We start from the raw sequence: 24,517 nt of genomic DNA, 5'->3' as shown, positions 1-24,517 counted from the left end.
GACTAACCAGTGATGCCACACCATACAGCTGTTTTGTCCTTCTAGGACTTATCAGTGATGCTGCATCATACAGCTGTTTTGTCCTTCTAGGACTAACCAGTGATGCCACATCATACAGCTGTTTTGTCCTTCTAGGACTTATCAGTGATGCCACACCATACAGCTGTTTTGTCCTTCTAGGACTTATCAGTGATGCCACACCATACAGCTGTTTTGTCCTTCTAGGACTTATCAGTGATGCCACACCATACAGCTGTTTTGTCCTTCTAGGACTTATCAGTGATGCTGCATCATACAGCTGTTTCGTCCTTCTAAGACTTATCAGTGATGCTGCATCATACAGTTGTTTCGTCCTTCTAGGACTTATCAGTGATGCTGCATCATACAGTTGTTTCGTCCTTCTAGGACTTATCAGTGATGCCACACCATACAGCTGTTTTGTCCTTCTAGGACTTATCAGTGATGCCGCATCATACAGCTGTTTCGTCCTTCTAGGACTTATCAGTGATGCGGAGGACCTAAATATGAAGCCTCGGGTGCAAATGAGGAAAATCTAAAATGATCGAAAACAATAATAATAAATATTCAGACGGGGAGGTGCAGCAACCCCATATAAGATAAATATATCTATTAAAAACAATTTTTGCTCATTGTTCAAACATCTGTGACTAATATCGGAAAGGTGGTCATTTAGGCATACTAATAGTGACGAGTGTCCGAACACTTCAGACAATACTACTAGGCATACATTAACTAGATATGCAAATCTGCGATGTATTTCTGTGTATGGGCCTTGCTGTCAGTTTCATAGGCTGTATTTTGTCATTTTACCTCGCCTTAATTGTACGTACCTGTTGATTGTCCACTTGTCACGAAGACCATCAGTAGGCAGTGCAGTGTATACACCTCCAGTTCTACTCAGCTCTGGTGTCCATGCTGACCAGCGTGGAGGATAACTACTTATAGCAGGGTTAACCTTTAATAAATACTTAAAAATGTTACAATCTAAAGGGAACCTTTTCTTTTCGGCGATTTTAGTGTTGGGTATGGTGTGTGATATATTTACCTACCCGGACGGTGCTCCAGAGAGAGCTTGCTACAGGATGATTCCAAGACATACCCATCCATTCACAGGAAGAGCCATCAGGGCACAACCCTCTACTGTTAAACCTCCATATAATATTACCCTAAGTCGGAACCTGTGGAACCCAGATGTTCCTATTACCGGTAAGTATTGTTTTAGATATATGTTATCAAGAAAAAATATCCTAAAATAGTCATTTTAAATCTGAGACCGTTCTCGTAGTTTTCTGTGAAGTGTAACCGTTCTCAATTTTCTGAATGATCAAAATTTAGTATTAAGATTACGGTCAACAGAATTCACATAATGATTATTTTTTTATATCAAATTGTTGAACGATTCAGTAAATCAAACCGCCAACATTTGATCACAGATAGCCCCCGCCGTCAGTAAAGCGAATATGTTTTAACACAAAGATCGTACATAAAGCCACACAAGTGAATCCTGAAAGTAGCTATTAAGTGGTATTGTTTTGTTCCATGCTTGTGTCTTAGTTAGGGATTGCATCTCAAGTACGTAACTATATATTCCATATAGCTGTAATTGTATTCAGCGAGGGGCAGATGAAGGACTGTTTCTGTACATTACATATCATTATAGTGTAATATTTGTGCCTTGTGTAAGAAATGAATTTCCGCGAGAATTAGATGAGTGAAGCCTAAAACCTGAGGTTTTGCAGTCAGACAAAATTAGTAACCCCTGCGAGCCTCTGTGATATGTTGTTTAGTTTTTACGTATAATGTTTTCTTCATACGACCGTAGTTATCGTATCTGGCATTTTGCGGCTATTTTTAACATAACTGTGCTATGCGCATTAACAAAGTTGTGCTTCCATTTAATAATGTCACTTACGGGAACATACACATTTCTGTTGATGTTATCATTAAGCCCTGATATAGCACATAACCTTAATCAATATTGCTGTTTTTAGTGAGAAGTTATATCGAAAATCTCCAAGAGTGACGGAAAAAACGGTTCAGACCTAAATATGCTTTGTTTTGTTTAATATTATCACTGTTCTACAGGTGTAACATTACCGATCCTATTATTTGACATTACTTGATAACAGGACATATCCTAGAAGTATGATTTATAACTGATAACCAGACATATCCTAGAAGTATGACTTTATAACTGATAACCAGACATATCCTAGAAGTATGAATTTATAACTAATAACCAGACATATCCTAGAAGTATGACTTTATAACTGATAATCAGACATATCCTAGAAGTATGACTTTATAACTAATAACCAGACATATCCTAGAAGTATGACTTTATAACTGATAACCAGACATATCCTAGAAGTATGACTTTGTAACCTGCGGATGAAAAGCGATGTAATTGTACCACGGTTTTAATGTTTGAGATGTTGAGATGTGGTTTTGAAATATTTACAGCCTAGTTTTCTGACTGATGTACCGGATGTTGTTGATCTAGACATCTACATTCTAATTTAGCAGTATGTATAAATATGTAACTGTGTTAAAGGCTGCTGCTATAATATCATTTCATGCTACTGACATTGGGAACTCTTAACCCTCAAATGATGAAAATAAATAGATAAATAAAACAAATGAATTTTCTGAACTGTATAAGCACTATGTGATGATAAGCCTGAAAACTTCATGCTACAGGTGAACAAACGTACACAGTTCTTTTATTGCTGTTGTCACTTGACCTAAAGAAAGAGAAATTAAGGATATTCCTTTAGAGATAGACCTTCCAATCAGTCGAGAAATTACTGGTGACTTTTTTCTTTTTAGTAAACAATCAAGTGTATCCATTTCTTCTTGATAACTGTAGCACGATAATTCATATAAACAAGGATAATTTCCAACATTTCCAGACAAAGCGATACTTAAACTAAAAAGTCTAAACGTTTTGGGTAAGTTGTTTTCTTAATGAGTTGGTAACATTAGCATAACATAATGACGAACTGTAACAATCGCTGATAGTGAATTCTGTCGCGTCTATATCATAACAACAGGACAAAGTGACCTTAGTTACCACAGGTGAACAATTAGGAAGCCAAGAAATAAACCAAGAATCCATAACCAAGGAGGGAGAGGGAAATAAATGTTATACAGTGTGATTTTTTAACATTTAGAAATGAAATTGGAATGTTGCCAGTCATTTCCCTGTGAAATACAGCGTGGAAAGTGATTAGAGTGTTTACAAATATGTGTCATTCTAAAGGTAGCATTTTAATTGAGACAAACCACTCACTAACTTGTATATACCTTCACCGGTTTGATAAATTTTAAATTCAGAAGGAAGAAGGTTATATCTCGATCGCACAAAACATTAAAGAATATTGCTTTTTAAGACTCATAATTTATGTTCACCTTGCAGTGATGTGTATCTGCCTATCAAAATTGTACTATGTTGTTCTTAGACAAATATGTGATGCGGAATATACCTCTTTATATATAATTATCAAAATGTTACAAACTCCAGGTATCAATGTCAGCTTAATATTCTAACAGCGATAGGAACACATACCACAGCTGTTCCATGTACATATTATCAAAGTTATAGATTGCAAAAGAGGCATTTCTTTAAAATAAGAGATGAATGAAAAGGTTATCTCACCATTTATTGTATTTAAAAGAAGCCATTCTGATGAAGATTACTGTTTACTGATGGTAGCATGAAAAGAGCTCAATGATTGTTAATAAAAGGAGCTTGAATAAGTTCGGTTTGTTTTGAATTGTTTCATCTATTGAGTGAGATGATAAGACTTTTAGTTATTAATCAAGAACTGAAATACTCGTGTGAGGAGTTGTAAGTACAAAGTTTTCAAATGACATATATGTTTGGATCATATTTTTAGAGCAGTAACACGTGTGAGAGGATATATAACACAGCGTCTCCACACATGTCGTATCCATGTTACATGTAACGGTACGGATGTTAGGACATTAATGGTACAAGTGTCCGTTGTTATTGGTATGTGTCACGACAAAGTTCCACCTTGACATCTATGTGTAGTAGACGTTCCTAACCTATCATAAGACACAACTCTAACTGCTGGCTTATGGTGTCCAGTTTTCCAGATGAAATATATTCTTTGACTTTGAGCCACTTGCATGTCGAAAATGAATTCATTTTGTACAAGTCAAATTTATCTTGGGTGAGTTCCAAGTATTCCTTGAAACTTGTCATTGTATTTTTTTTATATAATTTGGTATATTGTTTAATGGAAGTGAGTTAATCCTGACGTCTGAAACAATTACACGTGACCACTTCGTACATTGATATTTAAGTGGTGAAAGTAGTACCGTTAGTAAAAAGGCATAAAATCGCCCAATTACGATACAAAAGTAAGATTACTAAGAAAATAGAGAAACACTTCTAAAGTGTCACGTGTTTCCTGTCATTTAATTACAACAAAAATCACGATTTCTTAACAAATTAACAATAGACTTAATTTCACGAGGACTTAAGAACCTGTTTAGCCGAGGATAACCTTCCGCGTGGCCACTTTGATTGTTTTCCCTGTAAACGTGTTAGATATTGGGTTAGGGATTTTTTCGTTTTTATAATGAAGGCTGACTCATGGCATATTGGGCTGATACATTCTATCTCTGCCTCTCATAACACCACATAAATATTCATATCTTAATCATATATGTAATAATTACTATGATAGTTTTAGGCATAAATATCACACAATTACATTAAGGTACACATGAAGTGTCACCATCATATTTAATTAATTACATGCCCTTAATATAAAAATGGCGATATTAATTAGTTAGTCTTTGTGCCGTCATTCAGAGTTCTTCACGAAGTCATCTAACAGGTGTCCACAGGATATCACAGTAGCGCGTGCATTATTTTATAAGATAATTAACACTGTTTAGAGGGAAACAATCGCTGAGGTCTTTTTTCATCTTAATATAAAATTATCAATTTTCGCCTAGTCTTATATTCGTCATTACATACACTGAACAGATACAGCTTCAAAATACACGTTACTGTACTCTCAGGTTTCAGCATTATGACAAAGCGGAGAAACTGACGAAAGTAACACTGTGACTAAGATTAGCATGTGGTGTAGCGGAAATAGAGGTTGTCTTCTGACTCTTTCCCTTATATTACAGAACAAGGAAATGCACTTCTCATCCTCTAATGCAGGAGAGTAAAAATGCATTTCAATATATTGTCATTAATTAATTATAGACTATACAGGAAAAAGTTCGTGTGAATGAACCACGGAGAGCGTGTACCGTTGTTACTATTTATAGACATTTGGCGTTGACAGCACTAAACACGATTCATGACCTGCCTTTTTGTCTAAGGTGCACATGTCAAACGTGGTGTCATTACATAATGGCTACACTGTCATCCTAATCGTGTCGTCTAATGTTCATGGCTTATCTCTGATCTTTCTTAAATGTTTTTCTTGTCATTAAAAACAGATATCGTCGGATTTCTAAATAGCAGGTCTTAAGATTAACAGACACACGTGTAATTATCTTCTGTGGGTACAAATTAAAAATTCGATGCAGTATAGCCACGTACTGAATTTAACTTCAACATACAAGTGTTTTATCCGTCTCGTATGTGATGCTAAAGACATAAAGTTTGAAGCTAGGAGTCAACTTGATAAACTCAAAATTGACCGAAGGAAATATCCAAATCTATTTGGGGAGATGCACTGGCCCTATAATTAATCTTTATATAGATAAACAAGTAGAGTAAGTTGGTCGATGGTTAAGGATGTGATACCGGGAAACACTATGACTTAATTAGCAGCAGGTATCATATACACAAAAAATGTGGACCAGAGTCTTAACAGAGTCACGTACATATGGTGAAGAAAATACCCCTTAGTGAATGTAGTTTTGGATACTTCTCTCTCACATCAGTGTAAAAATTTAATCTTCAGTTCATTAAAAACTTGTTTGCACGCTCTCTGATTCTTTGATTGTTGGTTGTAAAATTTGTACAAAATTCACACAAGGGAATAACACCAGTCGATGAAAATTTAGAATTAGATGGAGTAGAGCCAATTGATGAAGTAACCTATATGATTAGGTTGTTTCGATATTCTACAACTCGGTGACGTTAAGGGGTTAAAATGTTGAAAGTGTAGCGACTGAGGAATTACATAACCATTTTGTATAATAGTTCGTCAGTACGTCTATATCGTTATTACTTCCCTATATGGAAGCATAGTCTTAAATTAACGTAATATTCCAGTATATCTGCATGTATCTCTCGCAACATTATTTCATAACTTTATCATACATTATTCTCCTCGTATGTTCCAGTAAAATTTTCGGCCAAAGATTTCGCTGTGGGGAATAGTTTATGTAACTTTTCACTATACTGCGTTATAATAATATCTTGATACTCATTATCCTGCTAAAAGACTATGAAAGTCGTGTGTAAGTAAGCCATTCTTGTGTTACTATACAGACGGTAGTGATTGGATGTGACAGGGACATTGGTATCTGATTAGTAAATGTCTCGTAAAGTAATAGGACAATGTATGTCCTCAATTTGACCCTACTAATACCTATATATCTATATATAATGGTCATTCCTAATATGACAGCCATGTAATACGGTTATATTGCTATTTCTCGGAACACAAGGTTATAGAACTGCCAAAGAATCAGTCATTTCTGCTGACAATTAAACTTACAAGTAAGAAAGAATATGTTTTAACCTTTTGTACTTTAATGATGAAAATATTAATTTTTATTCGTTTTTCGAGCTTCTTTATTTGTTTCAAACTTATATTTTTGCGATGATTCACTAATAAAGTTTGTACATATAATATCTGAAATCTATAGTAATACCACAGCCGGAAACATAATGTTGTAATTGTGTTCCTTCAACAAAGTCAAGATTACCGAAATAGCCACCGGGTACTAATAATCATGTCTTAGACGACACGTGACCCGAGGACTGTCAATCATTCAGAGACATGGCAGATGATAAGAAACAAGGTGTCCACCATTGTATGTGTGTCATTCTACATGTACCACACGCCATTAATATTACCACCTTACAGACGCTCCACACTGAAAAACGACGTCCATGTTGCTATATCCCATGTACTACAATTACTGAAACCAGAGTCATAAATCACGAGAGAAATTTTCCTCTACCAGCAACCACTTATTAATTGTTGTTTCATATATCTGCTGGTAAGTCACTTCAGCCCAGACATTAGGCTGAAGTAGCAACCTTTAATTAACCTTTGTTATACAGGTTTATCCTGGTATCTCATGAATTCTCACTTTAGGACACCTTACTTTAAGTAATCCTTGTTTTCATATTCCAGAATCTCCTGGTTAGTGACTTAACCCCGACTTCACACTACGTTAACCAGAAATAGTTTCTAGAAAATGTAAATGAAAATGAAGACATAGTTTATATTCCGAAAATATGTAAATACACGATAAACTTCCTGTTTTAAGTGTTCCGAAAAAGAAATAAAAAAATCATAGGTTCAAAATAAGGATATTCTAAATACGGTAAAATCGATGAATCAAGTGTTCCGAATGATAGAAACAAAGTTCCTAAACCTGAAGTTGTACGAAAGAAATAAAAATCAGTGTTAAAGTCATAGTAAATGTTCCAAAACGAAATGGAACTACAGAACTACTAGATACAGTGATATCATGTCCTTAGTGAAGCGAAAGAATGTTGTTAACACATTCATCAAGATAATAGGAATAAATACTATTTGTAATATTTTCCCTTGATTAACTATGTGAGGGACGCCATATTTCATACTGTTAGTTGTCAGAATAATATGAATAAACTACTTTGTGTGTATATCAGCTCACTTGACTAACCTCAGATCCTTACTGACCTAGAAACACGACAATTATAGACTCGTTTGATGTGCATAATATGAGACCCGCATAATTTTCCTATTTTTTTATTTACTTATATCACTTTCTAGATTTGACGAGAGATCAGATGATGGTTCCAATTTTAACCTGTTCATTGTTAAAATAATGTCTTACCTGTCTTAAAATTGTTTCTTTTCTTTCTCTTGCTTTAACGTAAAAATAAGCGTGCCAATGCACAAGAATTAGGCTTATCAGTGAGTGTTATCATGACAAAATATGTAATTACCAACTTTGTATTTCGTGAGGTTTTGTCATTTCTCTTTGAAATAGTACTTATAGTACTACATATACACAGTTGACCTAAATCATAAAGAATCCTAATTTATACACAACTCTTCTAGTATTAAACAACGAACATTAACTATATCAGTTATCCCTCCAAATGTGGTACCAAGTACTTATAGAATATATCATTAAAGTACAGTATTAAAATATACAGAGCGTCTTATATACGCCAATAAAATATTGAAAGCGTCTTATGTACATCATTAAAATATACAGAGCGTCTTATATACATTATCAAAATATACAGAGTGTCTTATACACATCATTAAAATATTCAGAGTGTCTTATATACATCATTAAAATATTCATAGCGTCTTATATACATCATTAAAATATTCAGAGTGTCTTATATACAACAGTAAAATATACAGAGTGTCTTATATACATCACTAAAATATTCATAGCGTCTTATATACATCACTAAAATATTCATAGCGTCTTATATACATCATTAAAATATTCAGAGTGTCTTATATACAACAGTAAAATATACAGAGTGTCTTATATACATCACTAAAATATTCATAGCGTCTTATATACAACAGTAAAATATTCATAGCGTCTTATATACAACAGTAAAACATTCATAGCGTCTTATATATCGGCTCGAGGCATATCAAATTATTGAACTAGTTTAATAAATTCCATAATACATTGACACGAGTGTAAGATTCTATTTATCACATAACCAATTAAAATGGAAAAATCGCCAGAAAACTACGATTTACTTCCACTATGCAATCAGCTGTTTCTATATAGGTCAAAACCAACGCACAGTAATCATAGTTTTATCCATCCGTGTTGCAAATAGTACCTTTTTTCAATGATTGAATAAGAGATTGTTATGTTCCAAAATAATATCGACAAAGTAAAGTATTTAAATTCTGTTAAATGCCAAAATAACTTTTAAAGATCACACAAAAAAATCTTCTGGAAATTCACTTGATATTGGTAACATGACATCACTCGCCTCGTCATCACGGGTCATCAGGTTCGGCCTAACTGCTCCAGTTACTGCGAGTCACTGTCACTTTCAATGATAGCTTTTCATTTATTTCTGATAACTCAAAAAATTATACAAAAGTTTCATGTCATACAAAGTTTTGCTCAACGTATTCTTGTTTAATTGATCCTGTACCTCATCTTCTCTCATTGAAACGAAACGACTTGGTTCAGGGGCAACAGGACCGCCATCCGGAGCGGTCGTCTGCTGTTGGGAGGGATCTACCACCTTTTCAATACGATCGCGCTCAAGCTCAATTTGAAAGTCAATTCCACACAATTCAACATTATAAAATACAGCAAACCCCATGGTATTATCTCCTTCACCACACCAGTTCCCTTCTTATCAATAAAAACTGTGTCGCCAATGTTGATCTGGTCAGCCATATTTTACTACGGTTTGTTGTCGTAGTAGATAAAAGTAGTACGCGCGCGGGCGTTTGAATACGTTCACACGGTTTTGACCAATCAGCGGACCCCAAACCTTTATTACACATGTGTATTACCATTATTATGACATGGGCGTATGACATGGGAAAACGGGTCGGTTATGTGATAAACAACAGTAAAATATTCATAGCGTCTTATATACAACAGTAAAATATTCATAGCGTCTTATATACAACATTAAAATATTCTGTACATTGTTGTTAATATTGTTCGATACTCCTTCTTGAGACCATAGATTGATTTTGTGGCGAAACAAACACAATTATACGGTACAAATTCATTATGTGTCAAGATATTATAACTGGTGATAAATATTGTCAGTGGAGTATTCGGTATACTGAAATGGTATGTAACACACACAACAAACATCATACGTTTGACTAAGAAAGATTAAGGAGAAAGAAAGAATAAGACATGTCTTTACATTTTATTGAACATGATGGTGTGTGTAAGTTGTTTATCATTGTGAGGAGAACGCATTCATATTCCTTTCCTCGCTGCTGTCGGATTTAAGTCCCCTAGATTTGTCGATTCTCTTTATTGAGGAGGCTCTATGTAAATCTTTCCTTTGTTCATGTTTTTCCTAGATTCGTCGAATTTTAAATACGATTTTGTTTACATATCGGTATTTTCTTTGTTGAATTTTACATACTTTTTCATAAATCTATGGTAGCATATGACATCGTAAGGTAAATATTTTAAGTATTTTCGTCGTTTATTATTTTATCATTGCAGTATTTAAGTGGTTTACACAATCCGTAGTGTTTTTTCAGTCAGAACACACACTTATCATTTCCTCATGTTTACATAGATGACTGCACTACCTAGGTGTTAATATTGATCTGTCGTAATGACGTCATCGTCTTGTTTACTAATGATCCGCAATGGAGCATGACGGTCTTTGTAACGTCAGAACCAATAATAATGACGTATATTATCCTCGTGTCAAGTACATTTTATAGCAACTCCATGGACCGTGACAAAATTTGGGGTGAAAAACAGAACCAAAGTAAACATCCAACATGTACGCGGGAAATGCATATAACGAAAAAGCTATCCTAAATCGACAGAGACCGAGCACGTGGGACGTCATGGTAATAATAGTGGGCGGGGTGGGGCTATTGGTCTCTGCTATAACTAAACATGTCACACATAACTGGTTTATTCAGCCGTGGAAGACACCCATATCTCACAAGTCTTTAAGCTTATCCAAGACGCTGGTGTTATAACAACATTGTGACGTCATTAATAAGTAATTCCATGTATTTTTCTCTTTAATGAAAAAGTGAAATGTTAAAAAAAAAATTCAGAATCTGTCAGTGGGGAAGACATTTGGTTTTCTTACACCTTGTCCATGTAACGAAGGAATAACAATCTAATACTTAGTGTATACAGATGACAGGAGGAGCTATACCTTCTAACAGAAATTTGTAGTTATGTACGAAAGCCAACTCTCTACATTACACAGATTGTTTGTCGTTCTAGGATTCGTCAGTGATGTTAATGGCCCAAATTTTAAACCTAAGACTAAGAGACAAATGGAAATCCAAAGCGATCGAGAGAAAAGTCTAGATGTGGATGTGCACTAACCCCATAATCATATACATTCCGTTATTTGCATAAATGTGATATTTTCCCAACAATGTCATATACGTGTGTAAATATTCTTAAACGTGTCACTATTCGAATGAATTAAAACGTCACCAGCAGGTAACGACAAACCTCGGAAGTTAGATGGGTAGCGTATAGCTGACATTGTCGTCCTTAACCTTTGTTTATCTGGTAAACACCTGACTGTTCGGAAACTAAACATGTCTGATGTCGTGGCTTTGAGGATATATTCTATTAATTTTCATTCTTTTTTACATTGATTCTTTGAATTTGTCACAGGCTAGAGGCTAGGGGATGAGAATTTGTCCATGAGGCTAGGGCTATGGGATGATCTTTGTCCATGAGGCTAGGGGATGAGAATTTGTCCATGAGGCAAGGGGATGATTCTTTGTCCATGAGGCTAGGGGATGATTCTTTGTCCATGAGGCTAGGGGATGAGAATTTGTCCATGAGGCTAGGGGATGAGAATTTGTCCATGAGGCTGGGGGATGATTCTTTGTCCTCGAGGCTAGGGGATGATTCTTTGTCCACGAGGCTAGGGGATGATTCTATGTCCTCGAGGCTAGGGGATGATTCTTTGTCCACGAGGCTAGGGGATGAGAATTTGTCCATGAGGCTAGGGGATGATTCTTTGTCCACGAGGCTAGGGGATGATATTTTGTCCACGAGGCTAGGGGATGATATTTTGTCCATGAGGCTAGGGGATGATTCTTTGTCCACGAGGCTAGGGGATGATTCTTTGTCCATGAGGCTAGGGGAGAGGCTAGGGGATTTGTCTAGGGGATGATTCTTTGGGGGGATGATAATTTGATGAATTTGTCCATGAGGCTAGGGGATGAGAATTTGTTCATGAGGCTAGGGGATGGTTCTTTGTCTATGAGGCTAGGGGATGAGAATTTGTCCATGAGGCTAGGGGATGAGAATTTGTCCATGAGGCTAGGGGATGATTCTTTGTCCATGAGGCTAGGGGATGATTCTTTGTCCATGAGGCTAGGGGATGATTCTTTGTCCATGAGGCTAGGGGATGATTCTTTGTCCATGAGGCTAGGGGATGATTCTTTGTCCATGAGGCTAGGGGATGATTCTTTGTCCATGAGGCTAGGGGATGAGAATTTGTCCATGAGGCTAGGGGATGATTCTTTGTCCATGAGGCTAGGGGATGATTCTTTGTCCATGAGGCTAGGGGATGATTCTTTGTCCATGAGGCTAGGGGATGTGAATTTGTCCATGAGGCTAGGGGATGGTTCTTCGTCTATGAGGCTAGGGGATTATTCTTTGTCCATGAGGCTAGGGGATGATTCTTTGTCCATGAGGCTAGGGGATGATTCTTTGTCCATGAGGCTAGGGGATGATTCTTTGTCCATGAGGCTAGGGGATGATTCTTTGTCCATGAGGCTAGGGGATGATTCTTTGTCCATGAGGCTAGGGGATGATTCTTGAGAATTTGTCCATGAGGCTAGGGGATGATTCTTTGTCCATGAGGCTAGGGGATGATTCTTTGTCCATGAGGCTAGGGGATGAGAATTTGTCCATGAGGCTAGGGGATGAGAATTTGTCCATGAGGCTAGGGGATGAGAATTTGTCCATGAGGCTAGGGGGTAAGAATTTGTCCACGAGGCTAGGGGATGAGAATTTGTCCATGAGGCTAGGGGATGATTCTTTGTCCATGAGGCTAGGGGATGAGAATTTGTCCATGAGGCTAGGGGATGATTCTTTGTCCATGAGGCTAGGGGATGATAGGGGATGATTCTTTGTCCATGAGGCTAGGGGATGATTCTTTGTCCATGAGGCTAGGGGATGAGAATTTGTCCATGAGGCTAGGGGATGAGAATTTGTCCATGAGGCTAGGGGATGATTCTTTGTCCATGAGGCTAGGGGATGATTCTTTGTCCATGAGGCTAGGGGATGAGAATTTGTCCATGAGGCTAGGGGATGATTCTTTGTCCATGAGGCTAGGGGATGATTCTTTGTCCATGAGGCTAGGGGATGATTCTTTGTCCATGAGGCTAGGGGATGATATTTTGTCCATGAGGCTAGGGGATGAGAATTTGTCCACGAGGCTAGGGGATTATTCTTTGTCCATGAGGCTAGGGGATGAGAATTTGTCCACGAGGCTAGGGGATGATTCTTTGTCCATGAGGCTAGGGGATGATTCTTTGTCCATGAGGCTAGGGGATGATTCTTTGTCCATGAGGCTAGGGGATGATTCTTTGTCCATGAGGCTAGGGGATGAGAATTTGTCCATGAGGCTAGGGGATGATTCTTTGTCCATGAGGCTAGGGGATGAGAATTTGTCCATGAGGCTAGGGGATGATTCTTTGTCCATGAGGCTAGGGGATGATTCTTTGTCCATGAGGCTAGGGGATGAGAATTTGTCCATGAGGCAAGGGGATGATTCTTTGTCCATGAGGCTAGGGGATGAGAATTTGTCCATGAGGCAAGGGGATGAGAATTTGTCCATGAGGCTAGGGGATGATAATTTGTCCATGAGATGATTCTTTGTCCATGAGGCTAGGGGATGAGTCTTTGAGAATTTGTCCATGAGGCTAGGGGATGAGAATTTGTCCATGAGGCTAGGGGATGAGAATTTGTCCATGAGGCTAGGGGATGAGAATTTGTCCATGAGGCTAGGGGATGAGAATTTGTCCATGAGGCTAGGGGATGAGAATTTGTCCACGAGGCTAGGGGATGAGAATTTGTCCATGAGGCTAGGGGATGAGAATTTGTCTAAGAGGCTAGGGGATGAGAATTTGTCCATGAGGCTAGGGGATGGTTCTTCGTCTATGAGGCTAGGGGATGGTTCTTTGACTATGAGGCTAGGGGATGAGAATTTATCCACTACATAAAGTGGGGGGTAATTGATGCGTTTTCTCGCTTACACTTGTACATTCGTTACACTGTTTTAATTAATTATTTCCTTCCGGCAAATCTAGAATCCTGAGATAATTTCTGTGATACATATGATATTAATTCTAAATTATGATACAGTCGTAGTATGGTCGTTTGTAACACTAAGTCGAGATATCATTTCTGTGATATCATGTTTGTCAGGATATTTATGTCATCAATTTTAGGTGTTTATAAATGATTACACTTTCGGATATATGTACAATAAGAGAATATAATTAGTGGTTTGTAGACTTTCAGTTCTACTGCGGCGTGTATGCTTTTTATCATAATTTTAATAATTTGTTCTATATTATTGATAATTTTCTTTAGAATGACAGAATATTGATATCTATAGTAGAATAATAGAATTGTATAATCATGTAGTGATGAATATACTGATATCCGTCTGTCCACCATTCCGTTACTTTAATGTATACTGATATCCGTCTGTCCACCATTCCGTTACTTTAATGTATACTGATACCCGTCTGTCCGTCATTCCGTTACTTTAATGTATACTGATGTCCGTCTGTCCGTCATTCCGTTACTTTAATGTATACTGATGTCGGTCTGTCCGTCATTCCGTTACTTTAATGTATACTGATGTCCATCTGTCGGTAATTCCGTTACTTTAATTCATGGTGTTTTTTCTTTTTTTTTTTAAAAAAAAATAACATGCTCTGTAGTCATAATGTTTAGAGTCTGCAACGCAATAGTAGTAAAACGTTGAGACAAAGTATACGATAGTGAATGAAACACCTGAAAGTTTGAAAGATCTATTTACCAGTAACAGCATTGTTTCCTGTTGCAGTGACAATTCATGGCGGTGCCCCATTTAAAGGATTTATGTTAATGGCGGCCGAAGATTCACTGATGGACATGCCGACGGGAAAGTTTTTTGCTAATGGAGCAACGGATGTAAAGACAATGTTTTGTTCGTTTCCTGGCGACGCTGCCACACATACAGATAGCAAATGGAAGTCTCACATAACTGTGGACTGGTACGCACCTGCATTTACCTCAGCTGATCATATGCAGTTCATGTAAGTAACTAACACACCCAACAATTATCTTTCGGATTTTCATTTGAGAATCAGTCAAAGATTGTTTTTATTCTTACCTATTTCAGAGTAAGACACAGGAAATATATATATATATATAAACCCAAAACCAACAAACAAACAAAAAAGCAATATGAAATGTTCCTTACTTTTGCACCATTCAAATGCGTGATGTATGCAGCAACGTATTATGGCCCTGATTCCAACATCTATCAAAGATATAATGTGTTAGGTAACATATATTCTCAACTTGAGTCTAAATCACAAACAAACCATGGAAACATGTAAAATACAAAATGTCGTGTATTTTGTGAAAATGACATTGTGTTTATCATTTACAAAGTGTTTAAAGCAGATCAATAAACACGTACGGTTAGATCTACACGTATACAGTGACACATGAACAGTGTAGGTGGGTTCTTACAGCTTTGGTGGTAAAAATAATCAATGATTAATTATCAAAATCAACAGATGTTGCAAAAAAATGAATTTACCATGTTATCTTACTCCAACATATAATACCAAAGGGAAATAACTCGATCAATAAATGATTCTTTGGTGTAAAAATCATTGAGTACAACGTAAACATAAAACTGATCACCTCTGACATCTAAATTACACCAGTTACACATTCTAATTATCGGTAATTACTTTTTCATCCTAATTATCTATTGACGTATAGTAATTAAGTTAATAAAAATCCCGTTATAGAAATAATGTTTTTGAAAAATCCAGTTATGATAAAACTGATTTGGTTTCTTATATTTCCGAATGGTTCTTTAAGAAGAACATGTACCCACTTTTGCCGAGGAGAGTTTACCTTGGTTGTGTAAACTAGATGTTGTCCTGTGGTGACTGGTTTAAACTACCATACTCTCTGTACAGTTTATCCTGAGGTTATGTAAACTTGATGTTTGCCTGTGGTGACTGGTTTAAACTACCAAACTCTCTGTACAGTTTACCCTGAGGTTATGTAAACTTGATGTTTCCCTGTTGTGACTGGTTAAAACTACCATACTCTCTGTACAGTTTACCCTGAGGCTGTGTTAACTAGATGTTGTCCTGTGGTGACTGGTTAAAACTACCAACACTCTCTGTACAGTTTACCCTGAGGTTGTGTAAACTTGATGTTTGCCTGTGGTGACTGGTTTAAACTACCAAACTCTCTGTACAGTTTACCCTGAGGCTGTGTTAACTAGATGTTGTCCTGTGGTGACTGATTTAAACTACCATACTCTCTGTACAGTTTACCCTGAGGTTATGTAAACTTGATGTTTCCCTGTTGTGACTGGTTAAAACTACCATACTCTCTGTACAGTTTACCCTGAGGCTGTGTTAACTAGATGTTGTCCTGTGGTGACTGGTTTAAACTACCAACACTCTCTGTACAGTTTACCCTGAGGCTGTGTTAACTAGATGTTGTCCTGTGGTGACTGATTTAAACTACCATACTCTCTGTACAGTTTACCCTGAGGTTATGTAAACTTGATGTTTCCCTGTTGTGCCTGGTTAAAACTACCATACTCTCTGTACAGTTTATCCTGAGGTTATGTAAACTTGATGTTTGCCTGTGGTGACTGGTTTAAACTACCAAACTCTCTGTACAGTTTACCCTGAGGTTGTGTAAACTTGATGTTTGCCTGTGGTGACTGGTTTAAACTACCAAACTCTCTGTACAGTTTACCCTGAGGTTGTGTAAACTTGATGTTTGCCTGTGGTGACTGGTTTAAACTACCAAACTCTCTGTACAGTTTACCCTGAGGCTGTGTTAACTAGATGTTGTCCTGTGGTGACTGATTTAAACTACCAAACTCTCTGTACAGTTTACCCTGAGGTTATGTAAACTTGATGTTTCCCTGTTGTGCCTGGTTAAAACTACCATACTCTCTGTACAGTTTATCCTGAGGTTATGTAAACTTGATGTTTGCCTGTGGTGACTGGTTTAAACTACCAAACTCTCTGTACAGTTTACCCTGAGGTTGTGTAAACTTGATGTTTGCCTGTGGTGACTGGTTTAAACTACCAAACTCTCTGTACAGTTTACCCTGAGGTTGTGTAAACTTGATGTTTGCCTGTGGTGACTGGTTTAAACTACCAAACTCTTTGTACAGTTTACCTTTGTTGTGTAAACTAGATGTTTGCCTGTTGAAACTACCAAACTCTCTGTATAGTTTACCTTGGTTGTGTAAACTAGATGCTTGCCTGTGGTGACTGGTTGAAACTACCAACACTCTCTGTACAGTTTATCCTGAGGTTATGTAAACTTGATGTTTCCCTGTGGTGACTGGTTAAAACTACCAAACTCTCTGTACAGTTTACCCTGAGGTTGTGTAAACTAGATGTTGTCCTGTGGTGACTGGTTAAAACTACCAAACTCTCTGTACAGTTTACCCTGAGGTTGTGTAAACTTGATGTTTGCCTGTGGTGACTGGTTAAAACTACCAAACTCTCTGTACAGTTTACCCTGAGGTTGTGTAAACTAGATGTTGTCCTGTGGTGACTGGTTAAAACTACCAAACTCTCTGTACAGTTTACCCTGAGGTTGTGTAAACTTGATGTTTGCCTGTGGTGACTGGTTAAAACTACCAAACTCTCTGTACAGTTTACCCTGACAGTTTCCCCTGAATGCTGGAGTAGCGCTGTATAACTATAAAATAAAGGAGAGCTGTAAATACCTAGAGAGGCATGGACTTCAGAGTTATTACCTCATGGTCAGAGTTATTGTGTATGTTTTATGTAAAATGAAATCAGGAATTGATTCTATTTATGAAGTGTGCGGACGTTAAATTTTACACCTTAAAGATAAAGCGCAAGTGTTTTGTGAGCGGTAAATATGACAAACATGTCGGGTATGAATTAGCCTTTTACAGAGTAGAGACAATATATCCTAGTTATTTGTGTTTGTATCTACAGAGCCACCGTTGTTACTAACAGAAGTACTGTCTGGACCAACATAAAGTCGGTGTTCCTCCAGGCTGATCCAGCCGTCAGTGGTAAGTATATAGTTCTGGTAATGTGACAACACTTCGACCCTTCCGCAGACTAGCCTACATAGCTATAAGTTATTCACTAAAATTCTGATAGCGGAAATTTTGATGAATTATCTCCCCTCGTATGTAAATCAATGGCTTTGTGACCCATAGATGGAAATTGTTAGTTTCTTATCTATCACGTGACCATATCAAACCGTTAAATCACCCTGTAAATAGGTTACCACATATTAAAGAAAAAAATGTTTAACCAGATGTTACCAATTTTGATTTAAGTTTACTTTTTTGCATTTCAAAAAGAGATGTTACATAGGGACAAATTCAAACCATTAAGATATATTTGTCAACAATATAACGCCTTTCATATTGAAAAGCAAATCAACTGTAAAAAGAATGCTCCAGGCCATTTGCCATATATATGTAGCCCAAATGAGACAAGTCTACATGACAATACATCACATGGACTCGCCATGGTAAATAATGCGTCTGTCTCGCACTGGGCACAATACCATGGTCACACCCTAGGGAGCCAGATCACGCGCAGACTCAACGGAAAGTACACAGCATGAGACTAACTTCAATGGGTGCATGCACCACAATACAAAATAAGAAATCTCTCGTATTGTGGACTTAAATACAGAAAATGAAACCGATAAGACATGAAAAAAACCTTATTTATTTGTACTTTTTAAGCAAAACAACAGAAACAGTAAGTACATTATATACTAGTTTTTGTACTATATAGGAGTGAACACCTACAAACTGAACTTCGAGCGTGTTTATGCAACCTTAAATAGCTTGTTATTTATAAAGTTTTCATTAAAATTTGACATGTTACATTGCTATTTATCACCCAGCAAATACTAAAATTCTGGATGAAGTTTTTCTAATGTACCACTAGATCAGCTGGCTAATGTGGTTTACGCTGTTATCGACGCTGTGGTGGGTTAATGTTACTGTTGACTTAGAGACGGATGTTGAAATTGTTGAGATGTGATATGATTGGACAATTTTTCAGTTAAAGCTATGATTGGTTGACGCAGTTGTAGAATCAACGCTATGGTCGGTTAATTTGTCATTTAGATGACGCTAAGAATGGTTAATTTGTTATTGAGATGACGCTATGATTGGTTAATTTGCCATTGATATGACGCTATGATTGGTTAATTTGCCATTGAGATGACGCTATGATTGGTTAATTTGTCATTTAGGTGACGCTATGATTGGTTAATTTGTCATTTAGATAACGCTAAGAATGGTTAATTTGTCATTGAGATGACGCTATGATTGGTTAATTTGCCATTGATATGACGCCATGATTGGTCAATTTGTCATTTAGATGACGCTATGATTGGTTAATTTGTCATTGATATGACGCTATGATTGGTTAATTTGCCATTGAGATGACGCCATGATTGGTTAATTCGCCATTGAGATGACGCTATGATTGGTTAATTTGTCATTGATATGACGCTATGATTGATTAATTTGCCATTGAGATGACGCTATGATTGGTTAATTTGCCATTGAGATGACGCTATGATTGGTTAATTTGTCATTGATATGACGCTATGATTGGTTAATTTGTCATTGAGATGACGCTATGATTGGTTAATTTGTCATTTAGGTGACGCTATGATTGGCTAACGTTATTGAATTCACGCTACTTTGGAATGTAACTGACGCTTTATCAGATGTTCACGGTTTACGCCTGACCTAGTTAAATATTACGCACGCTATACTAGCCCTTCGCTAACCTCCTCGTTTCTCATGTGGAGGATACTGTATCCTCACCCTCCCCAACTCCTCTTTCTTTATATGTCTTATCCTTTATACTCGACCACTTTACTCCTTCCTTCCTTTCAGTGGGATTTCCTATACGTCCACCTTCATATACACATTATTATGGTGCTATCGTTACTATTTTCCCTGTTTAATCACCATAACATGTCATTGTATTGCATGTTTGAGGACAGAGGGCCGCATAAATGATGCCCACAAACGTATTTGATTAATCATTTTTTTGCTGTCTTGGCGCTGCTTTTTGCGCCCAATTCAGTGATGTAAAATTATCATATGTCATTGCTGTTGAAGGGCCACAATGGCCAATATTTTATTTTGTGTACGTAAATCCATTATGACATCGTACAAACATCTTGAAAGCCTTTCCTGATTGTCATATCATACACAAGTTTATAAATGTCGTAAGACAAAGGTAATGCCTTACATCTGTAATAAAATCTACACGGAATATGCCAGTAATTCTTACCACATTTGTTGTTTACAGAAAGACCAGAGTTTGGAGGTACTTGGGAGAAGTTTTGATTCTTTTTTGTTAAATATGTATGCGATGAGTTTTTCAAATCGACAGTCTGTGGCTTCATATCAAATCTTCCTATTGGCAATATTTGAAATATGTCATTTCACCATAAAAGCAAATTAACAATTAAAATCTAGCAGCTTTGGATCATTAGATATCATTTTTTGATGAACATCACTGACATTTTGCACAACAGTAATTAAATATGCCGCTTTTTAAAGAACTAACTACTTAATATATTTCATTTTTATTGAAGACTGTCGCTTCGAAACTCAAGCAAAATGCATGCTTTTTCTTTAAACATTATGCTTATCATCACATCAAATCGTTGCTTGAATTGGCTTGTGCTTTAAATATATATTTGCTATATCACATATTGGTTGCTTGTTTTGGTTTGTGTAATGAACGTGTTTGCTTTACTCTATAATGGTTGCCTGTTTCGGTTTGTGTAATGAACGTGTTGCCTTTATCATATCTCTGCTATATATGGATAATGCTTGTTGCTTTGTTGTTGTATTGATATGCAGCTTTTGCTTGCCTTGTAACGAAATTATGCAATTTATTTTTATACATAGACTTCAACATATCATCACATTTTCCGATAATTAGAAATATATTTCTATACTTTTACGGTAATATTCAAAGAAGTACGACAAATATGAACTAGCACGTCTAAATAGCAAACAGCATTTTATTTATAAAAAAAAAACAGTTTTATTTCAATAAGCACGGACTTGTTGATTATATGTAACATATTCATAGTTTATTATTGTTTGTGAAACGGTTTTTCTACCCTTGTTATTTTAATCAATTGTCACCGAGAGATTCTATGATATACAGTGTGCCATGCCTGATTTTGGTACATAAGAGTCTATATATTATCAAATATACAAAGACATCTATTTTTGTTTTTAATTGTTAGTAGGAGATCTTATACATACATACTATGTGTGACAAATTATCAAATGGCCCTTATCAATCAAAAACATAAATAAAATACAAACATGTAAACATAATCATAATCCAAACTAGGATTCAATAAAACTAGGGCAAAAATGAACAAAAGAAAGTTTAACACGGAACTCCTGAAAAAGTACAAAGAGAATAAGACCAAGTGTTCCGGAAGTGTAAGCGCCTTCTGCTTCATCGACGACACCCGCCATGTAAACCTTGGCCAATCCAAGTAGGTACTGTCACGCTCACAAATGAGAACAAAGTATACAACAACGGAATCTCAGACAAACTACGAACATCAAACATCAAAGCACAAAGAAATAGAATAAAAACAGAATATTTCTCAATTAGATCACAATGGCGACCACAAAACTTTCCCATAATTTTCATCAACCTTTTAAATGTTAAATGTTCTACGATTGATTGTGAATGTTTGCGTGACATATCCGATATTTAAACAGACTTCTTGGACATAATCCTTGAGAATGTGTCATTAATATATTGTATAAATCACCACATAGCGGATGTTGTCGATGAAGGAAACGACTCTTAGGGAACAACTGGTATTGCTTCCAAGGATTTATGTCCTCATTGGATTTTAAGTTTGAAATAAGAAGTTATTTTAATAAAAGCGTCTGCAGTACAGCACAGATGTCATTTCAGTTCGCTAACTTATACAATTATAACAGTAGTTATGTAGTCACAATATAAAAATATATATTTATGTGTAGCCAAAATATACAAATATATTTATTTATATATTTATGTGTATATTAGTGTGTCCGTATTGATTAATACTCTGTATTCATATGGTATTAAACATATCATTTATATACTTTTAACAAAATCCTATTTATCTGTAGGTAGTATAACACAAATGTCGTCATGTTTATCAAAAAGGATTTCTTCTTTGTGGTACATTTAGTACACAAACAATATCATGTGTCGAGAGCTCAAGATAATATGTCGAGCGCTCGAGAAAATAAATCGAGAGTTCGAGAAAATATATCGAATGCTCGAAATAACCGATATAGAAAATATTATCGTTCTCGTCCTGAATATTCCACTGTACATTCGGAATAGACAATGCTATTGTAATCTAACTGAAAACTGTAATAGGATTTTTGAAAAGCTTTTAATCACAGTATCATAATACTTTGCGATCTTGGTTTTCTTGGAGTGTCACAAAATAATACATTTCATATTATTTCACATTCTCGCTTTAATCATACTTAAGGTTTACAAATAAATTACGTGTATTGAGTGGTTATATTCTGCTTGTAATTACAGAAGCGGCAGAAGGTGGTGCGATGGCGGGAGGCTTTGGCGGTGCTGGCGGTACAGGGCTGGACCAATGGGGGTACCCAATCTCCACGACCCCGGGGTACGGAGCGTGGGGAAGTTCCATGGGAGGATTCGGAGGGGGAGTAACCAGTGGATATACCACCGTGTCACCAGATACTCCATCTAGGTCTGAGGCAGCAGCGTCCAGACGTGAGCAGATGTCTTCTGGTCGAAGTCGTTCTAACGGGCGTAGCAGATCTGAAACCACTACACAGACGCCAGAACATGGCGGGCGGTGGGGAGAGGGTAGAAGCAGGAACAGTGGTTGGGGAGAAATGAGAGGAACGAGAGGTAGGGAAGGAGCTAGAGGATCAGGCAGTGGAGGAAGAGGTGGATCAGCAGGAGGATGGGGAGAAGGACAGCGTGGTGGAGGTGGAGGTGGAGGAAGAAGAGGAGGTAGAGGAGGAGGTAGAGGAGAAGGAAGAGGAGAAGGACGAGGAGCAGGAAGAGGAGAAGGACGAGGAGGAGGAAGAGGAGGAGGAAGAGGAGGAGACTGGGGAATGGGAGGCGGCTGGGGCGCTGATGCAGGATGGGGAGCTGGAGGCGGAGCTGGCGGTTTTGGAGGAGGAGAAGGCGCTATGACCAGACGATTCCAACAGATGTTTATGCAGTGGTTGATGGGCGGAGGACAAAATAGCGGTGGCACCGGAAGTGGTGGTGGTGGTGGAAATGCAGGCGGAATGAACGGATTCAGCAATATGTTTTGGAAAAAATAAATGATTAGAATTCAGTATCACAATTTCAATTACATTGCAGGTCTGTTGAACATTTGGTTTGGATAAAAAAATCACGTGTCTGTTTTAGAGTAAATTATACATGTACATGGATGAATGCTTCTTTAATGAGTGTGTTCAGTGTGTATGGGTCTGCGAACGTATACGATAAATGTGTGTTTAAGAGATATGTTGAATCGCACCAGAAACTAAAGATATTAGAAGACAGAAGATATTAGAATTGCATATCACAGCACGAGTTAAAAATGTCTGACATATAGGTAACAACACAGAAAAGATGTTCTTTGTAAAGTGTACACATGACAATCAAATTGGTGAACAGAGACGGTTACACTTGAAACATTTTTTGTGTGCAAAATGACTTTAATTATTCTTTGTCAGGACCTGGTTCTCGATAGATAAAATGAACAGATGTTTTAATGTTACACCAGGACTGACATCTCTATCTGTCAATTAGTTTAAAACAACATGATTATATATACTATTATCTGTGGCTCTTGTTTGCTCTTCCCTTCCATCATTTTAATGACGACCAAACCAGACCTTTGCTTCATTTTGTTTTCTTCAATATACAACGCTTCCCAGTTATTTTTGGGCATTTATTAAGCTCTCTTAAAGTGTTTCGTTTTCAAAATAGGTTTATGATGTTTTTAGTTTGACCATGAGATGGTCATTCACAGCCAAGTTTGACCATCGTCTCGTGATCCTTCACAGCCAAGTTTGACCACCATCTCGTGGTCAATCACAGCTAAGTGTATAGTGCTTTAAGTTAAGCTATATCGACAGGAGTTATTTTTTTTCATACTGTTCTGTTCCCATTTTAAAATGGTGTCCATGTGTCCAATAACGGGACGGAGTGACTGTTAATTCTCTAACTGGTTGTTCTATACAAACAAGATGTTTTTGTATTTG

General features: G+C 36.9%; 1 protein-coding gene across 1 annotated transcript; it reads left to right on the top strand.

Moving 5' to 3' along the window:
* The first annotated feature begins 995 nt into the window (after positions 1–995).
* On the top strand, positions 996–23,587 carry LOC132546986 (uncharacterized). The gene is made up of 5 exons (XM_060210721.1): positions 996–1,227; positions 15,014–15,245; positions 18,177–18,256; positions 20,541–20,558; positions 22,818–23,587. The coding sequence occupies exons 1-5, from the start codon at positions 996–998 to the stop codon at positions 23,585–23,587; spliced, it is 1,332 nt and encodes a 443-aa protein (XP_060066704.1).
* Positions 23,588–24,517: the final 930 nt, after the last annotated feature.

Source organism: Ylistrum balloti, unplaced genomic scaffold (assembly GCF_031769215.1).
Source record: "Ylistrum balloti isolate Yb309-2 unplaced genomic scaffold, AGI_CSIRO_Ybal_v1 Utg369926, whole genome shotgun sequence".
Classification (NCBI taxonomy): domain Eukaryota; kingdom Metazoa; phylum Mollusca; class Bivalvia; order Pectinida; family Pectinidae; genus Ylistrum; species Ylistrum balloti.
Note: the sequence above shows the minus strand (reverse complement) of the source record. Positions and strands in the feature narration are given on the sequence as shown.